Here is a 22,636-nt window from a genome sequence, read left to right as displayed (position 1 = left end):
GCTTGCGCCCGCGCCGCCCGAGGCGCGCCTGACGGGGCCCGAGGCAAGGCCTTCCTTCTCCGGGCGGCCCCCAGGCCCTGGGGCTCCCCCGAGGGGGCAGCTTGCCCACCCCGGCGTGCTTCCAGCAGGAAAATGCGTTTGTGTTCAGGCAGCCTTCGGCACGGCACGTGGGCTGGCCGACGCTCGAGGGCTTTTGGTTGGTCGGGCGCTGTTTGTTCCTTTTGCTGTTGCGTTTTTAACTTAGTTGCTTTTCGGATAAGTTTTAATTAAGGCTCTGTTTTCAGTCTGATTCTGCGCACCGTCTTTTGTGTGGAAAGGTGGGGTATGAATTAAGCGAACAAATATGTGTGAGCAGCTAAGGCCGGTAAAGGCGCTTGAGGACTAGTAACTTTGGACAAGCTTCTCGGGGAGGCTGTTCTTGGTGTCCTTCAGCGTGATCCTGCACATGTTTGCTCAGAAGCAAACCCCTGTGAGTTCAGTGGTGTTTGCTGCCGAGGAAACGTGCACGTGAAGTAACTTCAGGCTAGTCAGATCGAGGCCTCTGCCATTAGCCGTAGGGGTGGGAGGAGAGGGGGGACCGATCCTTCTAAACCCCCCTTCTGCCTCTGGATTAGGCGAAAGGGGCGCTTGGACTGCAGCTCCCACTGGAGAGTGTTTGGTTTGCTGTTTAACCCCCCGCCCCGCGAGCCTTCGTGCCAGAAGGATATAAGCTCCAAACCGTTTCCCCGCAGGACGCGGGCTCTGCTGAGGCCGAGTGTAATGGGACGTTCACGCTCGGCACCATCACTTGGACAGCCCCGCTGGCCTGGCTGGAGCAAGCGCTGCCGGACTCACCCATGCTTGCTGCCCTCCGGCAAAGCCTCCCTCCCACCTCGCGACAGGATCAGGGCACCAGCGTGGCCCCTGCCTCTGTGGCCTCTGCAGCAGCCTGGACGTCCCCTCCGAGCCTCCTGGAGGCCGACAGGAGCACATCCCCAGCAGAGGCAGCTGCCCTGTTGCAACAGGATACGTGCACCAGCACCCCGGTCTCGGTGGCGGTCTGGACGTCCCCTGCGAGCGTCCTGGAGGGCGGATCAAACGCATCCCCGGAGAAGGGGTCTTCCGTCTCGTGCCAGGCCACGGACTCTAGTGTCAGCCTGAGTTCTGAGGTGCCCGCAGAGATCCCCACGTCCCCTCCAAGCCTCCTGGAAGCCAGCTTGAACACAGCCCTGGAAGAGAAGCCCTCTGGCGTGCAGCAGGGCCAGCTCACCAGCGTTGCCCATGTCGGCTGCAGTTGTCACGGCATCTGGACGTCCCCTCTCAGCCTGCTGGAGTCCGGGTTCAGTGCATCCCCAGAGGAGACGGCTCCCGCCTTGTCACAGGATAAGGTCACCAGCCTCCCTGCTCCTTCCACGGTGTCTGCGGAGATCTGGACATCCCCCTCGGGCCTTCCAGAGTCCAGAGCAAACGTGGCTTTTGTCCTGCAAGAGAAGGGCACCAGCGTCACCCCCATCGGCATGGCGTCTGCAGCTGTCTCGACATCCCCCCCCAGCCTCCTGGAGGCTGGTGTGAACACCTCCCTGGAGCTGAAGCCTTCGACCAAGGAGAGCACCGCAGAGACAGACTCTCTTCTCTGGCAGTAAGTTTTGCAGTGAAGTTGTACTGGGGGTGATGGGATTTGTAGTCCAACCACACCTTGGGCACTCTGTTTCCCCGTCTCCTTTCCAGTCCCCGCCCTATTTAGCTACTAGGCGGAGCTCTCTTAAGCCCACCAGAAGGCGACGGTGATGCCGCAGGGCAGTAGCCAAAACAATAAATAATAATAATAATAACGAAGATAATGATGATAACAGCAACAACACACGTGTTACATAGATAGAGGTGGTTTTGGGGCTCCAGGAGAGGCGAGAGGCTCCCAAATCATGACTTGTTGTTTTATTTGTCCAGTAGCCGAAGCTCTCTGGACGGGAAGCCATGAGACAGGGCCACACGCTAAAAATGTGATATGAAACTCTCCAAAAATTAAAAACTGCCACATAAAACCAGAGCAAAAGCCAACAGCGGTGTAAAGATCTGAAAATCCAAGAACGCGTTTAAAAGCAACCAAAGATGGAGGACTTCAAAGCTGGGGAGGGTAAAAAGGGCTCCTTTGCCTGGCGCTGAAAAAGACCACCGTGTAGGCGGTGGCCGAGAGACTCTAGGGCTTTCTACCACCAGGCTGCCGCGAAACGAACTGGACATTAGATTGGGGGGGGGGGGACCGCCCAGAAGTCCCTTGAGCGATTCATTCTTAAGGGTGCGATCTGATGCATGTTTAGACAGCAAAAAGTCCCACAGCTCCCAGCTCTGCAGGCTGGGGAACGCTGAGAGTCATGGGGCTTTTTTCTGTCTAAAGGCGCATCGCATTGGGCCTTGACTTCTGGATCTCAGCCACTGTCTAGCAGGTTGGATTGCCTCTCTGCCTAGCCCAGTATTCCCTCTTTTGACTGCCATGGTTCTCCTGGGGTCTTCCCTATATCCCACAACTTGATTGTGTTTTAAGATGCGGGGGGGTGAACCGGGACCCTTCTGCCTGCAAAGCAAGGGGGCTTTGCCGTGGAGCTACGTCCCTTCCTTTTAAAAACAGTAAGGCTCCAGTCCTCATGGTTCTGAATAGAGGGCTGCTTTAAACAGCTGCTTTGTATCTGTTCAGACTGCCGGTCCATCTAGGTCGGTATTGACTGGCATTGACAAGGCTCCTCCCCATCCTCCTCCTTTAAACGGGAGATGCTGGGGGCCAAACCGGGGAAGAGCCTTGTCCGTAAAGCGGCAGCTCCGCCACCAAGCCATGTTCTTGCGTCCACAGCTGCTCCCGCAATCAGCTGAACGGCCTGTCGAGGGCCGAGCTGGAGGGGCGCCTGGAGAGCACCCTCATCATCGTCGAGGCCCTCTCTCACCAGCTGCGGACGTGCCAGGAACTCCGGCAGCCCAACACCCATGTGGGGCCGGCAGATCAGAGAGACGCAGCCACACAGACGCCCCTCTCCGAGCCCAAAGAGGTACGCTGGGGGGACTCGCTGGGGGAAGGCAGCAACCTGCATCTGGTTTGTGGATGCCCTTAAAACAGAATTCTGTGCTTAGCAATCTGGCTGCAGAGGCTGAGAGCAGCTGGATTCTGCGGTCTGTATACATGGTGTGTGTTTGCGTAATTCTGGGTCTGGCTAGTCGTGGGGTACAGCGAAGAGGGGTGGAACCAAGTGATTCCCCCCCTCCTGAAATCTTGGCACGTGCTGCATGAACACTTCCAACCTCTGTTGTCATTTTTCATCTGCACCAGGCGCTTGACTTTTTAAAATGAAAGCCAGCCGGGATTCCTCCTGATTTGGGAGCTGAGTCCTTTTTTGGGAAGACCGGCTTGTGGGGCGCAAGGTGACGTTTCTTGTCCGTCGCTTTGGGCACAGTTTACTGTCAGAGAATAGCATCTCGATCAACTGAACTTCAACTTACCCTTGGACAAAAGTATATTTGGTGTTGCGGGAGGGACCGTAGCTCAGTGGTACAGACCCTGCTTTGCAGGCAGGAGGTCCCAGGTTCGATCCCCGGCAGCATCTGCAGGGAGGGCCAGAAAGAATCCTGCCGGAAGCCCTGGAGAGTCGCTGCTGCCAGTCATTGTTGACCATACTGGGCTAGATGGACCAGATGTCTGACATGGTATAGATCAGCTTCTTTCCTTCTTGATCCATTATCTCCAAGCCTCTCTAGGCAGCGGGTTCCAAAGCTGCCCAATCTCTGAGCTTAGCCAGGCCGCTTCCTAGGACCCTGGACTCCATGTGCAGAGCAGTCTAATGGGAACCTCTCCCTTCTCATACGTGCTTTGCAACAGCCTTGTGCCAGGGGAGGCGGGGATTACAGCAGGCAGGACACCGGATCAGTCTCGCGTGGCTTGGCACACGCTCTCCCCCACCTGGGCTAGTTAGGGTATCAGTTGTATGGCTCACCTTTTCCATTGCTCCATCCACTAGGGCAGCTTCCCCCAAGCTGTGTCTGTCCTGTTGTTTGGGATGTCAGCCCCTATCATCCCTGGCCTGCTGGCTTGGGATGATGAGTGTTGTCCTTCAGATGTCTTGGAGTACGCCAGGTGGAGGGGGTCTGCCAAGCGAAAATTATTTGTCCTTCTCCTCGAGCTCTCCAGGGGCTCAGGCAAATCTCTGAATCCTTTTAACTGGAAATGCCAGGGACTGAGCCTGGGACATCCGGCGTGCCAACCAGGAAGCCCACCACTGGGCTACAGCCCTTCCCTGTGGCCAGGTCGTTAAGGAGTGAAGACTGGCATCAGCCCTCCTCTTTTTTTGCGTGGGTTGCTGGATGTGCAAATAGGTCTGAGATGGTGGTGGCAATTGAGAGAGTGGCTTCGGATACCCTCGAAGGCAAGGGGAGCCAGTCGTCTTTCCCCGGTGCAGTGCAAGTGGGGGAGAGGGATTCTGGTGGTGCTTTCGGAGGTGAGAAGTTGCGGGTTACTCGCATGCCACCTGTTGCGCCCCCCCCCCCCCGGTCAGCGATCGGGGGGCGCCCCCACGCCCCACCCAGTGCCGCTTCGGGAACAGCTTCCCGGAGGGGAGGGGAGAGGTTGGCAGCCCTGAACACTCACCGCAATGTGGGGAAAGCATCCTCTGCTTGCAAGCAGGACAGCCACCCCGCTGCAGTGCCGGCCTCCCGGGTCTCTCCCAGCTCTTGGTGCTGCAGCTTCCACGTGATCTTGAGCGAGTCGGGTCGGCTGTTTTCGCAGGAGGAGCGGCTGTATCGTGACTTGTACGTGGCGCTCAGGCAGCGGTACCAGGCCCGGCAGCGGAGCCACGAGAGCGAGCAGAACCTGGCCTGGCTGCTGGCAAGTGCTTTCGGCGAAATGGTGGGTGCAACGCTAAGCAGAGGGTGGGAGGGAATAGCCCGGGAGGCCAGGCTGAGCCTGGGTCCCCCCTACCAATCCATTCTGATTTGGCAGGGAGTCTGTGACCTTTTGAACCAGGGTCCTAACCCAGCCCTCTGGTGTTTTCAGGAGGATTTTCCCAGATGGCCCCGCCCCCTTCCCTTACCCCCCGTCCCCGACCGCCAGTCATTATGTGGTGGTGGTGTCCTGGCTCTTGTGCAGATTTTCCCACATCCTAAAATGTTGAAATACCTCTCGGAAGACTTAGTTACTGGCAGGAGGAGCTTTAAGCTAAACCATGCCGGTATAAAATATGCTGGTCCCTCTCTCTGGAACAAAACGTTCAACCCTCTGCCAGCTATGTTCGCAGCTAACGTGCAGGGAGCTCCAAAGGTTCTGTATGGAATCAGGCTGCTCCTCTCCCTCTGCAGAGAGCGTTGTCTTCAGAGACTTTGCTGCTCCAGGAGACAGTTGACACGTCCTTCCAAAGGCTTCAGGAAGACCGGAGGTCCCTCGCCCAGCAGGTGACCCCACTTTACTCCAGCCTGTGCACCGTGCTGAGAATCTAGAGGGGCTTGGAGTGTGTGTGCAGGGGGTGGGGGTGGCAATCCCTAGCTAACCTCGGGATTACACAGGAGGTGCGGGAAGCAGCACGGATCATCCCCATGTGAAGGATCATCCCCTTTGCCCTTCCCTGGCCCCGTTTGAAAAGGTCTGAAGCCTGCCTTTTATCCCTCTCTTGCAGCAAAAACAGATGTGCGACCTGGTTTCTCGGTGCCGGAACCAGTTCCAGAGTTGGTGCCAAAAGCAAGAAAAGATGAAGATGGGGCTGGAAGAGGCCCAGAAGGCCAGGGAAGCGGTGAGAGGGGGCAGGGCCCCCATTCCCCCCCTGGTTTCTCCCCCCCCCACCCGCCCCCCGTCCTCATTGTGAAGGCTAATCGCCAGTAACCGCATACACCGTGGTGCATATCCAGTAGCAGACTCTGGAATCCGAACGGCCAGACACGAACACAGCCGTCACTGGCTTCCAGCACAGATGTCTGTGTTGGGTGGTTGGAGAAGTCCAGCCTGCTCTGTACCAGAGATCTACACCCAAATATCTGTCTGGTTGCTCCCAAGGATGCCAGCACGCTGTAGCAGAGGGGGATGACAGGAGAAACTGGGCCATTCCACCGGCCCTGCTAAAGGACCGTTCATTGTTGCTGTTTTCCTCTTCCCTCATCCTTTTTCCTTTTGTGTCATGCCTTTTTTACAGTGTAAGGCTGTGGGTAGGACTGCTCTGTTTGTACCAACCTTACATAAGGTGCTCTGTTGCAAGATTTAAAAAAATGCTTTTGGTAATAATAAATTTGACCTATCAGGCTGAGGAATTTTCATATGCTGATTCATAGATTCATAGAATAGTAGGGTTGGAAGGGGCCTACAAGGCCATCGAGTCCAACCCCCTGCTCAGTGCAGAATCCAAGTCAGAGCATCCCTGACAGATGGCTGTCCAGCCTCGTCTTGAAGGCCTCCAGTGTGGGAGAGCCCACCACCTCCCCAGGTAATTGGTTCCATTGTCGTATTGCTCTTACAGTCAGGAAGTTTTTCCTGATGTTCAGCCGGAATCCGGCTTCCTGTCACTTGAGCCCATTATTCCGTGTCCTGCACTCTGGGATGATCAAGAAGAGATCCTGGCCTTCTTCTCTGTGACAACCTTTCAAATACTTGAAGAGTGCTATCATATCTCCCCTCAGTCTTCTCTTCTCAAGGCTAAACATGCCCATTTCTTTCAATCTCTCTTCATAGGGCTTTGTTTCCATTCCCCTGATCATCTTTGTTGCCCTCCTCTGAACCCTCTCCAGTTTGTCTGCATCCTTCTTCAAGTGTGGTGCCCAGAACTGGACACAGTACTCCAGATGAGGCTTAACCAGTGCTGAGTAGAGGGGAACTAGTACTTCCCGGGATTTGAAAGTGATGCTTCTATGAATGCAGCCCAAAAGAGCATTTGCCTTTTTTGCAGCCACATCACATTGTTGGCTCATATTCAGCTTGTGATCGACAACAATTCCAAGATCCTTCTCGCTTGTAGTGTGGTTGAGCCATGTATCCCCCATCTTGTAACTGTGCATTTGGTTTCTTTTTCCTAGGTGCAGAACTTGGCATTTGTCCCTATTCAATGTCATTCTGTTGTTTTCTGCCCAGCACTCCAGTCTATCCGGATCACTTTGAATTTTGTTTCTGTCTTCCAAAGTATTAGCTATCCCTCCCAATTTTGTGTCATCTGCAAATTGGATCAGCATTCCCTGCACCTCCTCCTCCAAGTCATTAATACAAATGTTGAAGAGCACTGGGCCCAGGACCGAGCCCTGCGGTACCCCACTCGTGACCTCTCCCCAGTTTGAGAAGGTCCCATTGATAAGCACTCTTTGAGTCCGATTCTGTAGCCAGCTGTGGATCCACCGGATCGTTGTTTCATCTAGCCCACTTCGAGCTAGTTTGCTCATCAGGATCTCATGGGGCACTTTGTCGAAAGCTTTGCTGAAGTCGAGGTATATGATGTTTACAGCATTCCCACGGTCTACAAGGGAGGTGACTTGATCAAAAAATGAGATCAGATTTGTCTGGCAGGACTTGTTTTTGACAAATCCATATTGGCTTCGAGTAATCACGGCATTGTTGTCAAGGTGCTTCCCCCATTACTACTACATCATGCTTCCTTAAAACATTGGCTATTTGCTTTTCAAAAGTTTCATCCTTGTCTTCTCCTTGATTGGGTGGCCGGTAGTAGACTCCGACCACCAGGTTCCTTTTATTCTTTGCTGCATTTATTTCAACCCAGATGCTCTCGATGGGGCTACCAAGCTCCTCCGCCTGTATTTCTGTGCAGAGACATGTGTTTTTCACATACAGTGCGACCCCACCTCCCTTTCTGTTCCTCCTCTTCTTTTTGAACAAGTTATATCCTTCCATTGCTGTATTCCAGTCATGAGAGTCATCCCACCAAGTCTCAGTTATACCTATGAGGTCATAATTTCCCTCCTGTATTAAGAGTTCAAGTTCGTTCTGTTTGTTTCTCATACTCTGGGCATTAGTATATAGACATCGAAGACCATGCGCTTCATAGTCTGGCTTTCTTCCTACATGTGTCTGAAGACTATTATTGGGCGCTATCAGAGCTGTTCTCTCCTTTGCAGTGCATGCGCCTACGTCCATTGTTACCCCCAACATTACATCTCCCTTCCCCGTAGGATTCAGTTTAAAGCCCTCCTGATGAAGTTCTTCATGCTGTGGCCAAACACATTCTTCCCATCCTTTGTGAGGTGCAACACATCCCTAGCCAACAGCCCATCTTCCAGGAAGTACAGCCCGTGGTCCCAGAATCCAAATCTCTCTCGTTGGCACCACCTTCGTAGCCAGTCATTCACCCGGAGTATTTTTCGTTCCCTTTCTGCCCCTCTTCTAACTACTGGAAGGATGGATGAGAAAACTATCTGGGCCCCAAAGTTCTTGAGTTTCCTTCCCAAAGCTTCAAAGTCTGACGTGATCTCTTCGTAGCTCCGCTTGGCGGTATCGTTTGTTCCCACATGGATGAGAAGAAAGGGATCCCTGTCAGTGGGCTTTATGAGTGCAGGCAACCTTTCAGTCACGTCTCTAATCTGTCCTCCCGGGAGACAACATACCTGGCGAGTCCATGGGTCTTCGCAACATACTTGGGTCTCGATCCCACGCAGCAAGGAGTCTCCCACTACTACCACTCTTCTCTTCTCCTTGTTGAAGGGCTGGGTTTCATCGCCTCTATTTGACTGACCTTCAGCCTCTTGCTCGCTCTCATGTAGGTTCCCCTGTGATTCTTCCTCTGCAGGCTGTCCTCCAGTCTCATCTGCATGTACCTGGAATTGGTTCCACAGCTCCACTGCTTCCACTGGTGCAGAGTGGCGTCTAGTTCTTCTTCTCCTGTCACCCTTTTCCAAGGGGTATCCTCTACTCCATTTTTCTTCACCTCAGCATTTCCCACTGCCTCATCTTGCTGTTGCTTTTCAAGCTTCTGGTCTTCCCTTTGCTGCTGTAGTTCCCCCATTCTGTCCAAGAACTCTCCGTGTTCTCTTATTCCCCGGTGGGTCGACAGTCGCCGCTCCAGTCCGCTTACTTTTTCCTCCAGCAGCGTGATCAGCTTGCACTTGTTGCAGGTGTAGGCCATGTTGTTCTCAGGCAAGAAAACAAACATTGCACACACCTTGCAGGTCACCACCACTGGAGAATCCTGTCCTTCCATTGCCTCTTTTCCCTTTTTGTGTCTAGCTTTGTGATTGTTCTAGACTAGCCTGTGCCTGCTCCTCTACTCAGTAGAGGTTAAAAGCAGAGTCCCACTGGTGTGAAAGTGTGTGTTACAAGACAAATAAATGGGAAAAAGTTAATTAAAATAAAAAATAAAAATAATTTAAAAAAATGTTAGGGGCCTCCCCCTTGACCTCCCCTGCCGAACTCCCCTGGCCAACTCCTGTTTGCTCCCCCTGTTTGCTCGCTCTGTTCGCTCGCTCTCTGGGAGCTTGCCTGCTTCTGTGGTCCCTGGAGCAGCTTGCTCTGCTCTGCTCAGCTGGGAGGCGGGAAACAGACTGAGATTCCTTACTCTTATTAAGCTCTGTTTATCTTCTGTACCTCTCTTTTATTTATATACTGATGGTGGCGGACTGTGAAGCTGTAGGAATCACTTTCTCATTGTCTGAGTTTGTTACAGGCTGCCCTGAGCACAGGGAACGCCTCGGAACGAGAGGGGGGGGGGCATGCATCCTCTGCATTGAATGAAGGGTGCAACCCAATGCGTGTTTAGACGGAAAACAGTCCTGCCGCTCCCAGCGTTCCCCAACCAGCAGGGCTGGCTGGGGCATGCTGGGAGTTGTGGGACTTTTTTTCAGTCTCACAGAATCATAGAGTCGTAGGGTTGGAGGGGGCCTACGAGACCCTTGAGTCCAACCCGCTGCTCAGTGCAGGAGTCCAGGTCAGAGCATCCCTGACGGGTGGCTGTCCAGCCTCGTCTTGATCGCCTCCGGCATGGGAGAGCCCCCCGCCTCAACATGCATTGGGTTGCACCCTTAGTAAATGAAGCCCTTTTGCTGGCCTGCTCCCCTCGTTGCAGGCGGACATGGTCCTGGAATTGGTGCGGAGCCATGCCGGTGCCCGGATCAAGCAGCTGGAGCAGAGTGTGGAATCCCAGCTGTGCCTCCATGCTCTGCTGCAGGAGGCAAACGGATGCAAGGTGAGGGAAATCGGGGTATCTAAGGTTTGACCAGGTCCAGGGGTCTTTCCTCCTCACGTGGGGCCTGATCCTTTTAACTAGAGATGCCGGTAGTTGAACTTGGGACCTTTGCCTTGCAAGGCAGGGCTCTTGTACGGCCCTTTGATTTAAGAGTAAGCCAGGATTCCAGCCCTCCTGGTTCTGAATAGAAGATGATTTAATTCGGGGCCTAGGAAGCTACCGTGTACCGAGTCGGGGCATGGGTCTGTCTCTGACTTCTGGCCCCTGCCTGTGACTGTGGCAACTTTGAAACTAGAGGGGATCTGTCCTTGGGCGCTCCGCGTCCTGAAGAATCTCTGCTTTTGCTTTTTTGTAGAATTAAATAGAAAGCATGGAAGTGAGTTCGTGCTGCCCCCCCTTGAGTGCCTCTTGCCAGATTTGCATAGATTTTTTGCAGAAGGGGTGTGGGGCTGGAACTTGAGTCTCTGGAAGGACCCCATCAGCCAGAAGCTCAGAGGTCTGTAACCTCTGTGGGTCGGTGGGCAACTTGGAAGCGTGCACATATGTCGTGGGCACTCTGACATGGCCGGTCACAAAAACTCACTTCCCAGAAAGCAAAGTGGTGCGACTAAAAGGAAAGTGACTTGCCCAAGGCGGGGGTGGGCTCTGAGCTCCGGAACGCAAAACTGCTCTTTCGGACCCAGATAAAGATGGCACCGAGGGCAACACTTGGCTTTGCTGCAGGCCAGCTTCCCAGTCTTAAAAAGATTAAGAAATAAAACCTTAAAAATCGCCATCAGGTGGGACAGGTCCCCAAGGGAAGTGCCTGTGGGCACACTGGTGCCCACGTTGGAGACCCCAGGGTATGAACATCTTTCTCTTATTCTCCCCCCACGCCCCCTTGCAGGCTGAGCTCTCTTGGGAGTACGCCAGCTACACCGCGGAAGGGGACCGCCTTGCAAGCGTCCTGCAGAACGACTGGGCCCAGATGGGGCTTGACGTAAGTACAGCCCGCGGCTGCTCAGTCCTCCCTCCCACAAGCCTCCTTTGCCCTGACCAGGCTGGTTCTTGGCCTTTCTCTCTCAACAGTATGAGGCGTTCCAGGGCGCCGTAGCCAGATGCCGGGCCACCTCGCGGAGGATGGAGGAGGAGGTGAAGGCCGCCAGGCACGAGTGCGCACAGCACCACGAGGCAAGCTGGAGCAGGAGGGTTCCCATAGGGGCCGTGGCTCCAATCGCCCGTCCCAAGATGGGCTGGGGTGGGAGAATTTGAATTCCAGCTCCAAACAGGCTGGGGCTCTGGCGCGTCTATAAATTAAGAAACACGCAACTGAGATATGCAGCAGAATTTTGCTGTTCCAGGTGCCGGCCAGCCAGCGATGCCCTTTTCCAGATATGCTGTTCCGTCCCCACCAAAACAGTCACACAACATTTTCTGCCTACTGAGCCTTAATGGGCAGTGTTTGGGGTAAAGTTTGTTTTGGGAGAGGGGCTACTTTGGCAGACCTTGGGGTTCCTGAACCTGCTAATATCTCTTTGTTGTGTGTGGGTGGTGCTGTTTTGGCTATGTAAGGATTCACGCCCGGAAAACGGAGTCTACTAGTATATAGCAGCATTCCCTCACCTGGGGCCCTTCAGACGTGTTGGGCTGCAACTCCCAGAATCCCCTGGCTGGGGAGATTCAGGGAGTTGTAATCCAGCACATCTGGAAGGCCCCAGGTGAGGGAAGGCTTTGCATAACTTTGCTTATGTGGGTCACGTGGACTGACTGCTTAAAAAAAAACCCTCCTTGGTTTCTCTTTCCCCCTCTGAGACTTCACCAGGCGCTGCTCACAAGTATAAAATGATACCACCGCAGCTTCAGAGCTGGAAACTTGATTTCAAACAAAATGAGGTCAGGGAAAAATCTTAGGCGGCTGAACTGTTGACTGCTCAGGAGCAAACACAATAGGTGCAGTCTTGATGCTTCCTCCTTAAAGGCATGAGAGCGGCCCTGCGGAAACGCTTGCTGCTTGTTTCCTCTTCCCTCCCTGTTCCTTTTTCCGTCTGTGTTTTGTCTTCTTCAGCAGCTGTCTTTTTTCCTTTTTTTTTTACTGACTGTAGATAAGCTGCTCCAGGAGTCTTGTTTGGCTGAGGGGTGGGAGAAAAAAAGATTTATCTTCTTACAGAAGATAAAATCCAGAAGATAAAAATAGCTTAATAAGAACAAGGAATCGGTCCACTAAAATTCCTCAACCTGATAGGTCAAATTAATTATTATTAACGATGGTTATGTATTGTTTATTATTGAGAGCATCTTTTAAACCTTGCACCTTGGCCAAAAGGGCTGCTGGAGCAGCTTACCCACGATCAGTACAAACAAGACGGCTCTTGCCTGCAGCCTTACAGTCTAAAAAGGCATGACACAAGGAAAGTGGGATGGGGAGGGAAGAGGAAAGGAAGAGAGCGTCCCAATGTGCTTTAGCTGCTCGCGCCAGTCTCACCTTCCTCTTTCCCTGCCTGTGTGCAGGTCTGCCGGAAGTTGGAGGAGAGAACGGTGGAGGTGGTGGCGGCACTGGGCCGGGTGAACGAGCTCACAGAGGCAAACGCTCGGCTAGACAGAGGTGAGCACCCTGCTGTCGGCACAGCCTGTTGTGAACGGTTGGGGCTGGCTGACGCGGCTGTCTTGACTGCTAAAACTCAAGGTTCTGAGTCGAGGACACCTGGAGGCACGCTTATCCCGCTTTCTCTAACTTGGCACCCTCCAAATGTGCGGGTCTACGAGTCCCATCATCCCCAGCCAGCCTGGGATGATGGGAGTTGTAGGCCAAAACATCTGGAGGGCCATAAGTTGCCCACCCCTGGATTAGGGGAACAAAAATCGAAGTGCCATTACAGGGCCATCCTAAACCATGTGGTGAAGTGTTTACAGTGTTGGACTGGGACTCGGGAGACCCGGATTCGAGTCCCCACTCAGCCATGGAAGCTCCCTGGGTGACTTTGGGCCAGTTGCCAAATCTCTGCCTAACCTGCCTCGTAGGGTTGTTGTGAGGATAAAATGGAGGGGAGGAGGAAGAAGGTTGTGTAAGTCGCCTTGGGGTTCTGGTAGGAGGAAAAACAGCCGGATATAAGTGTAATAATAAAAAAATAATGAATAAATGTTTGCTCCAAAGTAAGTCCCACTGTGTTCAAGCACGCCCAGGATTGTAGCCTTAATTTGGTTTGAATATTATGCTCAAATGAATTCCCAGCTTTACTTAGAAATTTGTTTTTGGGCAATAATTGTACGTATTTCAGGAGATCACAAGTTAGTAGCAAAACCTTCGCTTAGGTGAGCTAGATCTGGGGGGCGGGGCGGGGGGCAAAGGCACTGAAAACTGTGACCCTACTAATTTTAGGAGCTGGTCACCTAAATCCATGTGCTTCCTGGGGACGCTCCAGAAAAAAAAAGTCGATTGGAGGCTGGGCTGGGGAAGGCTGACCCTAGTTTTCCTGCCGAAGAACTATTTTCCTGGGAAGAGGGGAGTGGCATTTTTTCACCCATCTGCTTGTTTCTAGCTTTTTAAAAAAATCCTGCCCTTTGCCCCAAAGGCTCCTGAGGCAGCTTCCAAAGATTACAAATCTGACCGCCCCGACACAAAAGGGAAAGGGATCGGGAGGGAGGGGGAGGGAGGGAAAAGCAAATGGGCTTGCGTTGTAGGGATGCCCAGTGCCCCTGCCCCATGGTGCAGAATTCGGGTGTGAGTGTGGGGGGCTCATTGGTGGCTGTCGCTGTGCCCCTTGCAGAGGCGGAAGCCGCCCTGCAGAAGGCCACCGTGGTGGACGGGGAGCGGGAGCAGCTGCGACAGGAAAACGGGGCCCTCTCCCAGCAGCTCGCAGAAGCCCAGGGCCTCATCAACAGGCTTGAAGAGGAGACGGCGCAGTGAGTTTTGCCGTGCCGCCTGCGGTGGGCAGCGTCGTGCGTCTGCGTAGCTCTCGCGCCGCGTCTGACCGCGAGACAGCATGTCCCGCCGTGTACTGGCAGACACAATGCACTCTGGGCTCACTTGGAGGCATGCTCTGCCTGCCTCCGACGCGGGGCCCTCCACGTGCGTTGGACTGGAAACTCCATGGCTGGCCGGGGATGATGGGAGTGTAGTCCAACGCATCTGGAGAACACCAGGTCAAGGGAGGCTGCTCTGAGATGTGGCCACGGTGCCTGTTGTTGGGTTTGGGTCCCTTGTGCAGGGTTCGTCTCTTCCTTCTCATGCAAATGGGCGCAGGAGTTTTGACGGAGGGTCCTCTCAGAAACAGCTGCCCTCCTAACCGGAGCCGGCTCTGTTTTTGGCAGGCTGTTGCGGGAGAAGGAGCGGGCGGAGCAGGAGCGTGGCAGCGCCCAGCGGGACCTCCGTGAAGTCCTGGACTGCCGAGAGGTACAGAGGCTGGGCGTAAAGGGGCGGGAGGTGGGGGACGGGGGCGGGACGGACAGGGGGGCTCCCTAGCCAGAACACTGTGTGTGGGGGGGTCTGTTTTTCTGTCTGTGTGTGTCTAACTGTGTCTCCATCAGGGGGTGTGTATAGCTGTCTGTGTGTGTGTGTGTGTGTCTCTGTCTGTCTCAGTCTGCTTCCTCTGCTGAGCAACCTTTTCGTTCCTTTTCCCCCTCTCCCCAAAGTTTCTAGAGCAAGAGAATGAAATTGCCCGCCGCCAGCTCTCGGAGACAGAGGAAGAGCTAAAGGCCGCCCTCTCGACCCTGCGGCAGCGCAGCACCCAGCTGGAGGATCTCAAGGACGCCCACGAGAAGCTCCAGTAAGGCTCTTGGTGGGAAACCTGGCCCTTCCCTGGCCCCGGGATGGCCTGGCCCGGCCCATGCCTGGCCGGCCAGGCACTGCATGACAGGCGAGGAAAAGAAGCTCTGAAAAGGGCTGGGGGATTCTGGGAGCTGTAGTCCAACACATCTGGACGGGCCAAAGTTGGCGAAGGCAGTCCTGCTCTCGCTTGGTGCAGGCCTAGATTCCCACACGTCCAGGCGAAAGAGTTATTAATGGCCTCGGGGGCCAAGAAATTCCACCACCGAGGGTGTCTTGCAGCCCGCCCCACCTTGCGGGGTGGAGGTGCGGGCCCCCGTTTGTCGCGCCGCTCCCGTACAGCCCTCTCCTGGAAGAGCGCCGGGCCGGGTCTCTGCTTTGGCCTGTGCCGCAGCAGCAACGGGTTCTGTTCCTCCCCCATTCAGGCAGGAGCAAGAGGCGCTCGGCCAGGACCTGGCTGGCTCCGAAGTGGAGATCCAGCTCGCTCACGCCTGCACGGAGGCGTCCTCCGAGGCTGTGCGGGAGCTGGGGTCAGTGCAGGCGCAGCTCCTCGAGACGGCGGGCTTCCTCCGGGCGGTGCTGCGTGGCGAGGTAGGACCTTCTGCCTTCTCTGCCCCCAGAGCACCCCACCTACGCCCCAGTTGCTCGTGGCTCCCTCCTCACTGCGCGTTGTTTTCAGGGAGCCGAGGCAGCCCGGAGGAGCAGCGGCCGCCACACTCCTGCACGGCACACGCCGCACCGCCTGGGCGCCTCCTTCGTGGACAGTGTCCTGCAAGCCACTGAAGAGAAAGGTCAGACTCTGGCACCCCCAGGGCTGGTGCTGTTTTTCGTCCTCCCTGGCAGGGCTGGCGGCGTGGGCACCCACTTCCTACGTCCTTCAGCTCCATTTCTTTCATCCTGGGGTGCAGGACCTCAGAGCTGGGGGGGATCTGGAACTCCTGGGCTCCCAGTCCAGTTCTCCCCCTATTGTCCGGTGGTTTCCTCCTGGCGTTTGTGCAGATTCCCGCCCGCTCCCCATTTTAAAAGGTTGAAATGCCTCCCCTGGCAGTAAGAGTTCCAAGCTAAAATATGCTGGCTGTGCATGATGGGAGCTGCAGTCCAACCCATCTGCCTTTCCCCTCTGGTTCTTTCTCCACCCCCAGTGTTGACGTTTAGATTGTAAGCTCCGTGGGACAGGGACCCATCTTTTAGCCTCCATTCTAATATCTCATTCCCCTTCGTTGACTGTTATATACTGTTTTTATTCTGCATTGTTTTTATCGTTGGGTTGCTTGTTAAATTGTTTTTAACTTTGTACACCACCTAGAGTATTTTGTATATAGGCGGGTTATAAATTGAATAAATACATAACATGTCACCCCGCAATGCGCTCTATGGATGGACGGCACCTTAAAAGCTGGCGTTGTTCCTGCGCGGGGCATCCTGACGAGAGGTGTGGAGGGCCCAGCGTGGAAGAGCTGAGACACGCGCTTCCTCTGAGGCCGTCCAGTGGGGGAATACCCGAACGAAGCCTCTATCTTCCTCCCCCCTAGGGCCGAATTCTGGTTTTCCTGGGTGCCATCTTTGGTTTTGCTTTTTTCTGACCCTCCGGCCTCATTCTCCCTTTCAGGCGCTGAGACCCCTGGACTCTGGAGCGATACCACCGCCTTTGCTAAGGCCGCCCCGGCGGTTCCACCCACACCATCAGGTATCATGAGCTGAGGATTCGAACCTGTGCCGCCTTTGTTCTGGAGGCACCAGGGGTTTGGGGGAGGGGACAGCAGCTCTCCCACTGCATAAAACAGTTCAAAACAGCGGTTCTGGAGCTCTGACCGCCCACATCTGCCTTGTGCTCACGTTCCTGGGCACGTCCCTTCGAGTCCTGTCAGTTTGCCTTCTGAGAAACGGGTGTTTTGTGATGGGCCATTTTGTGAGGGAGCCCACATCACACATTCAAACCTCCACATGCGCCCACTTGCTCTCCGGAAACGGAACTATGCGCTCCCGCTCCCTGCTTTAGGTCTTGAATCGAAACTGCATTTAGGTCAGCGCCGCAGAGTTCTTCAGCAGCTCAATCACTTTGTTGTCACTTGGCTTGTGGCAAGAACACTGGCCCTGCAACTGCCAGAGGCTGCACTGGCTTTGGGCATGTTGTTTGCTGCTCTGGGGGGAGGAGGGGCTTGCGTGCGCCTGCTGACACGCATGGGGTCGCCTCCACAGAGGTCCAGGAGAGCCTTGCTGCTGGCGTCCAGGCCCTGCGGGACGCTGCCGACCAGCTCCGTCTCCTGAGCACCCAGTGCCAGAGGGCTGCGCAAGAGGAAGTCGAGAGCCTGCAGGCAGAAATGTGAGGGGAGTCGCGCGGGGCTGGCGGGCGCGGGGCTGCCGGCACGGGACGAGGGCCTCTTTGCCCTGCCACAGGGAGCAGGGCTGGGCGAGCAAGTCGAAGGTCGCCCCGGCTGCCCCCCCCCATTTGAGGGGGCCCGGATTGCTCGGCCTTCCGGAGGCGCTCAGATCCCCGGGGGAGTGCTGCCACTTGCCCGCCAGCCAGAAGACACACACAGCACCTTTGCTGTAGGGCGGCCTGCCGTTAGCGTTCGCATCCCTGCCGCGACGTTGTCAGATGCCTTTCTCGGAAGAGGCGCCAGGCGACCTGCAGCCACCTCAGCACGCAGAGCACCGTTTCAAACCGCACAGGCCCCCCCCCCCCGAAACCGCGCCACCTGTAGGGCACTGAGGCAGTGCGGGGGCAGGGCACGTTGGCCCACAGCTCCCGCTGCCTGCGCCAGCCCAGCGGTGGGGCGGGACCTGCGGCCTCGCAGGGGTCCATGGCTAAGCTTTCTTCCTGCAGTTTGCAGCTGGAGCAGCAGCTGGAGGGTGCGGAAGGGCGGCTGCAGGCGGAGGCGGAGGCCAGCCAAGCCAGCCTCACCAAGCTGAACAAAGCGCTCCACGTGCGGATCCAGGTGAGCGCCACAGCGCAGGAGCTGGGCCGGGCCAGGCCTGCAGCGCGGGCTGGGTCTGGGGCACGGGTCTCTGGGGGAGCTGCTTCTGGAGCGCCGGCAGCCCCCTCCCCCCCCCGGCCTCCTCGCGCCTCCTCGTACCTGCTTCCAGGTCGTCCTTCAGGCCCTGCCCAGGGACAGAGCTCAGGCCCGCCTGTCCGCCAAGCTGAAGGCGCCTGCAGTGGGCAACCCGCCGCCCTCCAGATAACTTGGACTATAGCGCACACCAGCGTGGCCTGGGATGATGGGGATTGTTTGGGACCACTCCTGGAGCGCCCAGGTTGCTTCACACTGCCTGGCAAGGGCACTGCAGGGCTCAGCCAGAGAAGGGTTTTCCCCAGCCCTGCCTGGACAGGCCAGGGACCGAACCAGGGGCCTTCTGCAGGCAAAGCAGGGGCCCCGCCACTGAGCTGTGGCCCTTCCCTTACACGTGAAGTAAGATTCTAGTCCGCATGGTTCTGAGTACATGGCTGGTTTAAATAAAAACCTAGTGCAGGCGTTAGAGCAAGTTAACACCAACTTGGGGCAGGAGATGTAGGTCTGCGCAAGTCCTCGTTCTTTCCGTGAAGGCTGGGGTGTGGAACCTCGGGTCTGTGGGCCGCGTCTGGCCTGCCTGGGATCTCAGTCTTTCCTTGGCCCCGCCCCCAACTGCCAGCGGGTGCTTTCCTGGCTTTCGCATGGGGCTTTCCCATTCTAAAAGGTTGAAATGCCTCTCCTGAAGCTAAACAGATGCTGGTTCTTTGGCCCCCAGCCCTTTTCTCCCACCCACCACTGGAATGCAGCTCCCAAGAGCTTCCCCAAAATGAAATGTGGCCTCAGGCCAAGAGAGGTTCGACGCCCTTCTCACAGGCCCAGTGCGCCACGGTCATGCCGCTTTTGACTGCGCGCTGCAGCCTCTCCACCGGACAGAATGGCTGGAGGTTCCCCCACAGCATCGGCAGCGTTTGAGGAGAAGGAGGTGGGGGCTGCGGTCACCTGCCTGCGCCGCTCTTCCCCAGTGCCCAAGGGGCTAGAAACCTGACGAGACTTTGGAAGAGTCCGTGTGTGTCTTGTCCATGAGGCCCGAACTGCGTCAGGGTAGCCCTTCGGGGTGCGCGCCCCCGGCGGAGCCGCCATGGACGCCTCCCTTCTCTCTTCTGTTCTCCCAGAATGAGAAGGAGCTGCAGGAGGTGCTGTGGCAGCAGGATGAGAAACTTCGGCTGCTGACCGACCAGAGCGGGGAAGTCACGGTACGTTTGGGCGGGCCGGTTGAGTCCCCACGCCTTTTTCTGGAACTCCTTGCGTGTGCACAGCGAATGTTTGTTTTTATTTTATGACTCTCCTGTGCTGGCCTGGCAGCCAAAGCGTCCTGGGTGGTTCACAAAATGAAGAGCTAAAGCCTGCAGTCTGATGTAAGTTCAGACAGAGAAAAGTCCTACATCTCCCAGCATTCCCCAGCCAGCCATGCTGGGAGATGTAGGACTTTTCTCTGTCTGAACTTACATCAGACTGCAGGCTTTAGCTCTTCATTTTAGCTCTCAACATGCCAAGTTGGACCCAGGAATGCTGAGAGTTGTAGGACTTTTCCCCATCTAAACATGCATCAGATTCCACCCTAAAAACCACAAAACATAATAAAATGTAGCATAAAAAGTCTAAAATAATAATAATAGAAGCACAGCTACAGAATGCAGCCAAAGCAAAACCCACAGCCAGGGAAGGCTGTAAACACCACAACTGTGGCTTTTTAAAAACGGAAGGCTTCACGTAGTTGTCCTTCCCATTTTATCCTCGCAACAATCCTATGAGGTAGGTCAGGCTGAGAGTCAGGGACTGGCCGAAAGTCACCCAGGGAGCTTCTGTCAGGGTGGAAACTGAGCCCAGAGAGCTCCAGAGCAGTTCTGATTCCGAGGAGGAACAGCAATCCGTGGGAGAGGAGCCAGCTCATCCCTCACAGGCTCAGCACCTGGCAGAGATTCCTCCTGCCAGCATTCCAGGGAGAGAGAGTGGCCCTGGCAGCGAGAGAGCGCCGGAGGGGGGCTTGCTGGACACTCGGTACAGGGAGCAGCGACGACAGATGGAGGGCACGGAAAGGAGGCGCAGCACTCGCTTGGCGCGCAAACAACGGTCGTGTCCCGAGGACCCAAGGGAAAGAGGGAGGACCTCTCCCTAGCCCATAAGTTCAGGGTCTTCCCGTGATTCTCCTTCAAACGGGGACCAACTCGTAACCTGGAGCGTAGGCTACTCTGCTATCTTTCCCCAGTGCTGTTCCTTGCTTTGTCGTTAGCGATTAGTATTCTGAAAGAGTCATAAAGGAATGAAGTCTCAGAAATAATTCCTCGTCGTCTGTGTCCTGAGTTGGCTATTGGTGGGGACTGCAAGAGGCAGCTAGAGCGCTCCTGACAGCTTCCTGGCCGAGTGGGGACTCGGACTCAGGTCTCCTGAGTCCCAGGCTAACATTGTCACTGCTAGGCCACACTGGCACTGTTGTGTTGTAGGCAACAGACGGTTGGGATGTTTCCAGATGTTTGGGACTTCAACTCCCAGAAGCCCCTACCAGCCTGGGCAATGGTCAGGCATGCCAGGAGCTGAAGTCCAAAACATCTGGAGATCTGTGTTCTGCCTACCGAGCCCTACACTGCGTTGGCCCCCTGCCCCTCTGGGCCTCCCCTGCCCATCGCGGCTGTGGGTGCGTGTAAGCAGCTCCCTCCTCATTTTTCTGCGAGAGGGTCGGGCCGCCACCTCCAACCTTTGCTTTCCTTTCTCAGAGCCTGCAGGAGGAGATGGCCCAGGTGAAGCACGCTCTCCAGAAGTCCAAGACGGAGGCGGCAGCACTGTGGGAAGAGCTGAGGGGCACGAAGCCGGCGGGCACGGATTGGGTCCAAGAGAAAATTTGTCTGCGGCAGGAGGTGCGGGGGGGGTGGCCTGGGAGGGACTTGGGCTTTAGGGGTGCTCAGCCCACCAGCCGCGCTGCCGTCTCCCCTGGTCCTGCCCCCTTCACTTCTGTGCTCAGGTTTTGCCTCCAAAAGCCATCTGGCCACCAGGGGATGCTGGGGATGGATCTGGTCCAGCAAGACAATTTCTGTTTAGCTCTCCCATCTCTGACAAGCAGGTGGACAGTCTCTTCTGGGTTTACACTTCCCAGCAAGCTTTTAGACTTAAAAGAATTGTGTGTGTGTTTAAATTCTGCGTTCTTGTTAATTGTTTAAAAATATATTATTTCATCATTATTCTGTTATTTATTTATTTAATAGATTTTATATACTGCTTGCCAAATGCAAATAACATTTTTTTGGGTGGTTTTATTGATTGATTTGTATCTCTAAGCCAACTTTCTGAAACCATCCAAGGTGGTTTACTAAGATTTCAGAAGATAAGAAACATAAATAAAGACAGAGTAAAACATGGGGGCAGGAAAAAGCCCACCTTAAAAAGCCAAGTTAGCAAAGACCTCTCTTGACCAGGGGGGCGGGGGTGGAAGGGAGGTGTCCACAAATCCCAAAGGGGGTGCGCATGTTCCAGAGTTCGGGGGTGATGCAGGAGAGAGCCCTGCCCCGCTTGCCCAAGAAGTGAGGCGGTCCTTGAAATGGGAGAAGTAGCCGGGGGGGGGGACGGGACTTTGCTCCCCTGTCGCTCCCCCTGCGGCAGCGCTCCTCTCCTTCCGGCTGCTTTTTGGTCTTCGTCGCTGTCCCTGGGATCTGATGTTTGAGAGCTGCAGTCTGTCCCTTGTGTTTCTCTTCAGGTGGGGAAACTGAGGGAACTCCTCCTGCAGAAGGACAACGAACACGTGGAACTCTTGACCAACTACCTGGGCCAGGTGAGGGTGTGCGTTGGGGGGAAGTTTCTGGGCCAGGGGAACCGGTCCCTCGGTGTAGATTTTGGGGCTGCTCCAGGCGGACTGGTGTTCCCCCTGTGGGGCCATCCTGACACTGCTCCCCTCCTCTGTGCCTTTTGGTCCCGGCTGCAGGTGAGGTGCTTGGAGGACCGGCTGCATCACACCCAGCAGGTGCTGAGGAAGCACAAGAAGGCGGAGGCAGAGATGAGGGAGGTGAGTCAGTCCATGGCGGCGGCCTCGCTGGGATCCCTCGACTCCCTGCTGGCTCCCCTGGGAGCACGTCCGTTTTCTGAAAAATCCTCAGGACCCATCGAGGGTGCGATGGGAGGGTTTGTGTCTGTGTGTGTGCGGGGAGTGGGGTCCAGGACCCCTACCCAACTAGGTATCCCATCCTGGACTTCATTTCAGACATTTGTATTTCACAAAAACGCTCTTCAGTGCAAAGCATTCCCAGCTTCGCTTACAAAACAGTTCAGAACCCTTTAGAAAGGCGAGCGTGGCACACCATGCTTTGGACTGTCAGAGGTGGCCAAGGCGGGGTGGCGTGTTGCCGTTTGAGCAGCAACGGAAGCTGTTTGGGCCGTTCTGGAACACGTTCCAATGCTGGGTTTTGTTGATATGAGGAAGAGGAGATGTTGGTATGATGGGGCTGCTGCAGAACTTTTTTTTCCCTTGGAAAATGTTAATTTGAAACTGAATGAAAGTGTGTATCAAAAGAACAATAACAATCCAATGCAGCAGAGAATTAGAGCATCGGGATGAAAAACTGCTAGCTCATAAAATCCTGCTGGTCCTTCCTGGGGTGGGGCAGCACGGGTGGAACCAGCATTGTCCCTTCTAGGCTCGGGGCTGGTCGGTCCCCTGACCCAAGGGACTTTTTCAGGCAACCTGAGTGCTATTCTAGGCATCCCCCGACTCCCCTGTCTTTGCTGAGTTCCGCCGGGTTTACACTATCTGTACTCTGCACTGACTTCATGCCAATAACAGC

General features: G+C 55.3%; 1 protein-coding gene across 9 annotated transcripts in view; it reads left to right on the top strand.

Moving 5' to 3' along the window:
• The window catches only part of ALDOC (aldolase, fructose-bisphosphate C), a 49,709-nt gene that overhangs the window by 651 nt on the left and 26,422 nt on the right, over positions 1-22,636 (top strand). For 6 of the 9 annotated variants that reach the window (XM_084823270.1, XM_084823272.1, XM_084823273.1 and 3 more), the window contains exons 2-22: positions 732-1,618; positions 2,825-3,017; positions 4,745-4,864; positions 5,314-5,406; positions 5,628-5,741; positions 9,999-10,118; positions 11,005-11,097; positions 11,187-11,288; positions 12,606-12,699; positions 13,862-13,997; positions 14,406-14,487; positions 14,727-14,860; positions 15,285-15,450; positions 15,539-15,650; positions 16,469-16,546; positions 17,059-17,182; positions 17,687-17,798; positions 18,983-19,063; positions 20,582-20,722; positions 21,556-21,630; positions 21,781-21,861. In XM_084823270.1, coding sequence (XP_084679396.1) covers positions 732-1,618; positions 2,825-3,017; positions 4,745-4,864; positions 5,314-5,406; positions 5,628-5,741; positions 9,999-10,118; positions 11,005-11,097; positions 11,187-11,288; positions 12,606-12,699; positions 13,862-13,997; positions 14,406-14,487; positions 14,727-14,860; positions 15,285-15,450; positions 15,539-15,650; positions 16,469-16,546; positions 17,059-17,182; positions 17,687-17,798; positions 18,983-19,063; positions 20,582-20,722; positions 21,556-21,630; positions 21,781-21,861 — 3,138 coding nt within the window. Of the gene's footprint in view, positions 1-731; positions 1,619-2,824; positions 3,018-4,744; positions 4,865-5,313; positions 5,407-5,627; positions 5,742-9,998; positions 10,119-11,004; positions 11,098-11,186; positions 11,289-12,605; positions 12,700-13,861; positions 13,998-14,405; positions 14,488-14,726; positions 14,861-15,284; positions 15,451-15,538; positions 15,651-16,468; positions 16,547-17,058; positions 17,183-17,686; positions 17,799-18,982; positions 19,064-20,581; positions 20,723-21,555; positions 21,631-21,780; positions 22,202-22,636 lie in introns of those variants that run through there. The other 3 variants (XM_084823271.1, XM_084823279.1, XM_084823277.1) reach the window with 3 other exon arrangements.

This window comes from Heloderma suspectum, chromosome 16 (genome assembly GCF_057233095.1).
Source record: "Heloderma suspectum isolate Gila_16-S chromosome 16, 16-S_ref, whole genome shotgun sequence".
In the NCBI taxonomy this organism is placed as follows: Eukaryota; Metazoa; Chordata; class Lepidosauria; order Squamata; family Helodermatidae; genus Heloderma; species Heloderma suspectum.
This window is presented reverse-complemented; position numbering and strand designations above follow the sequence as displayed.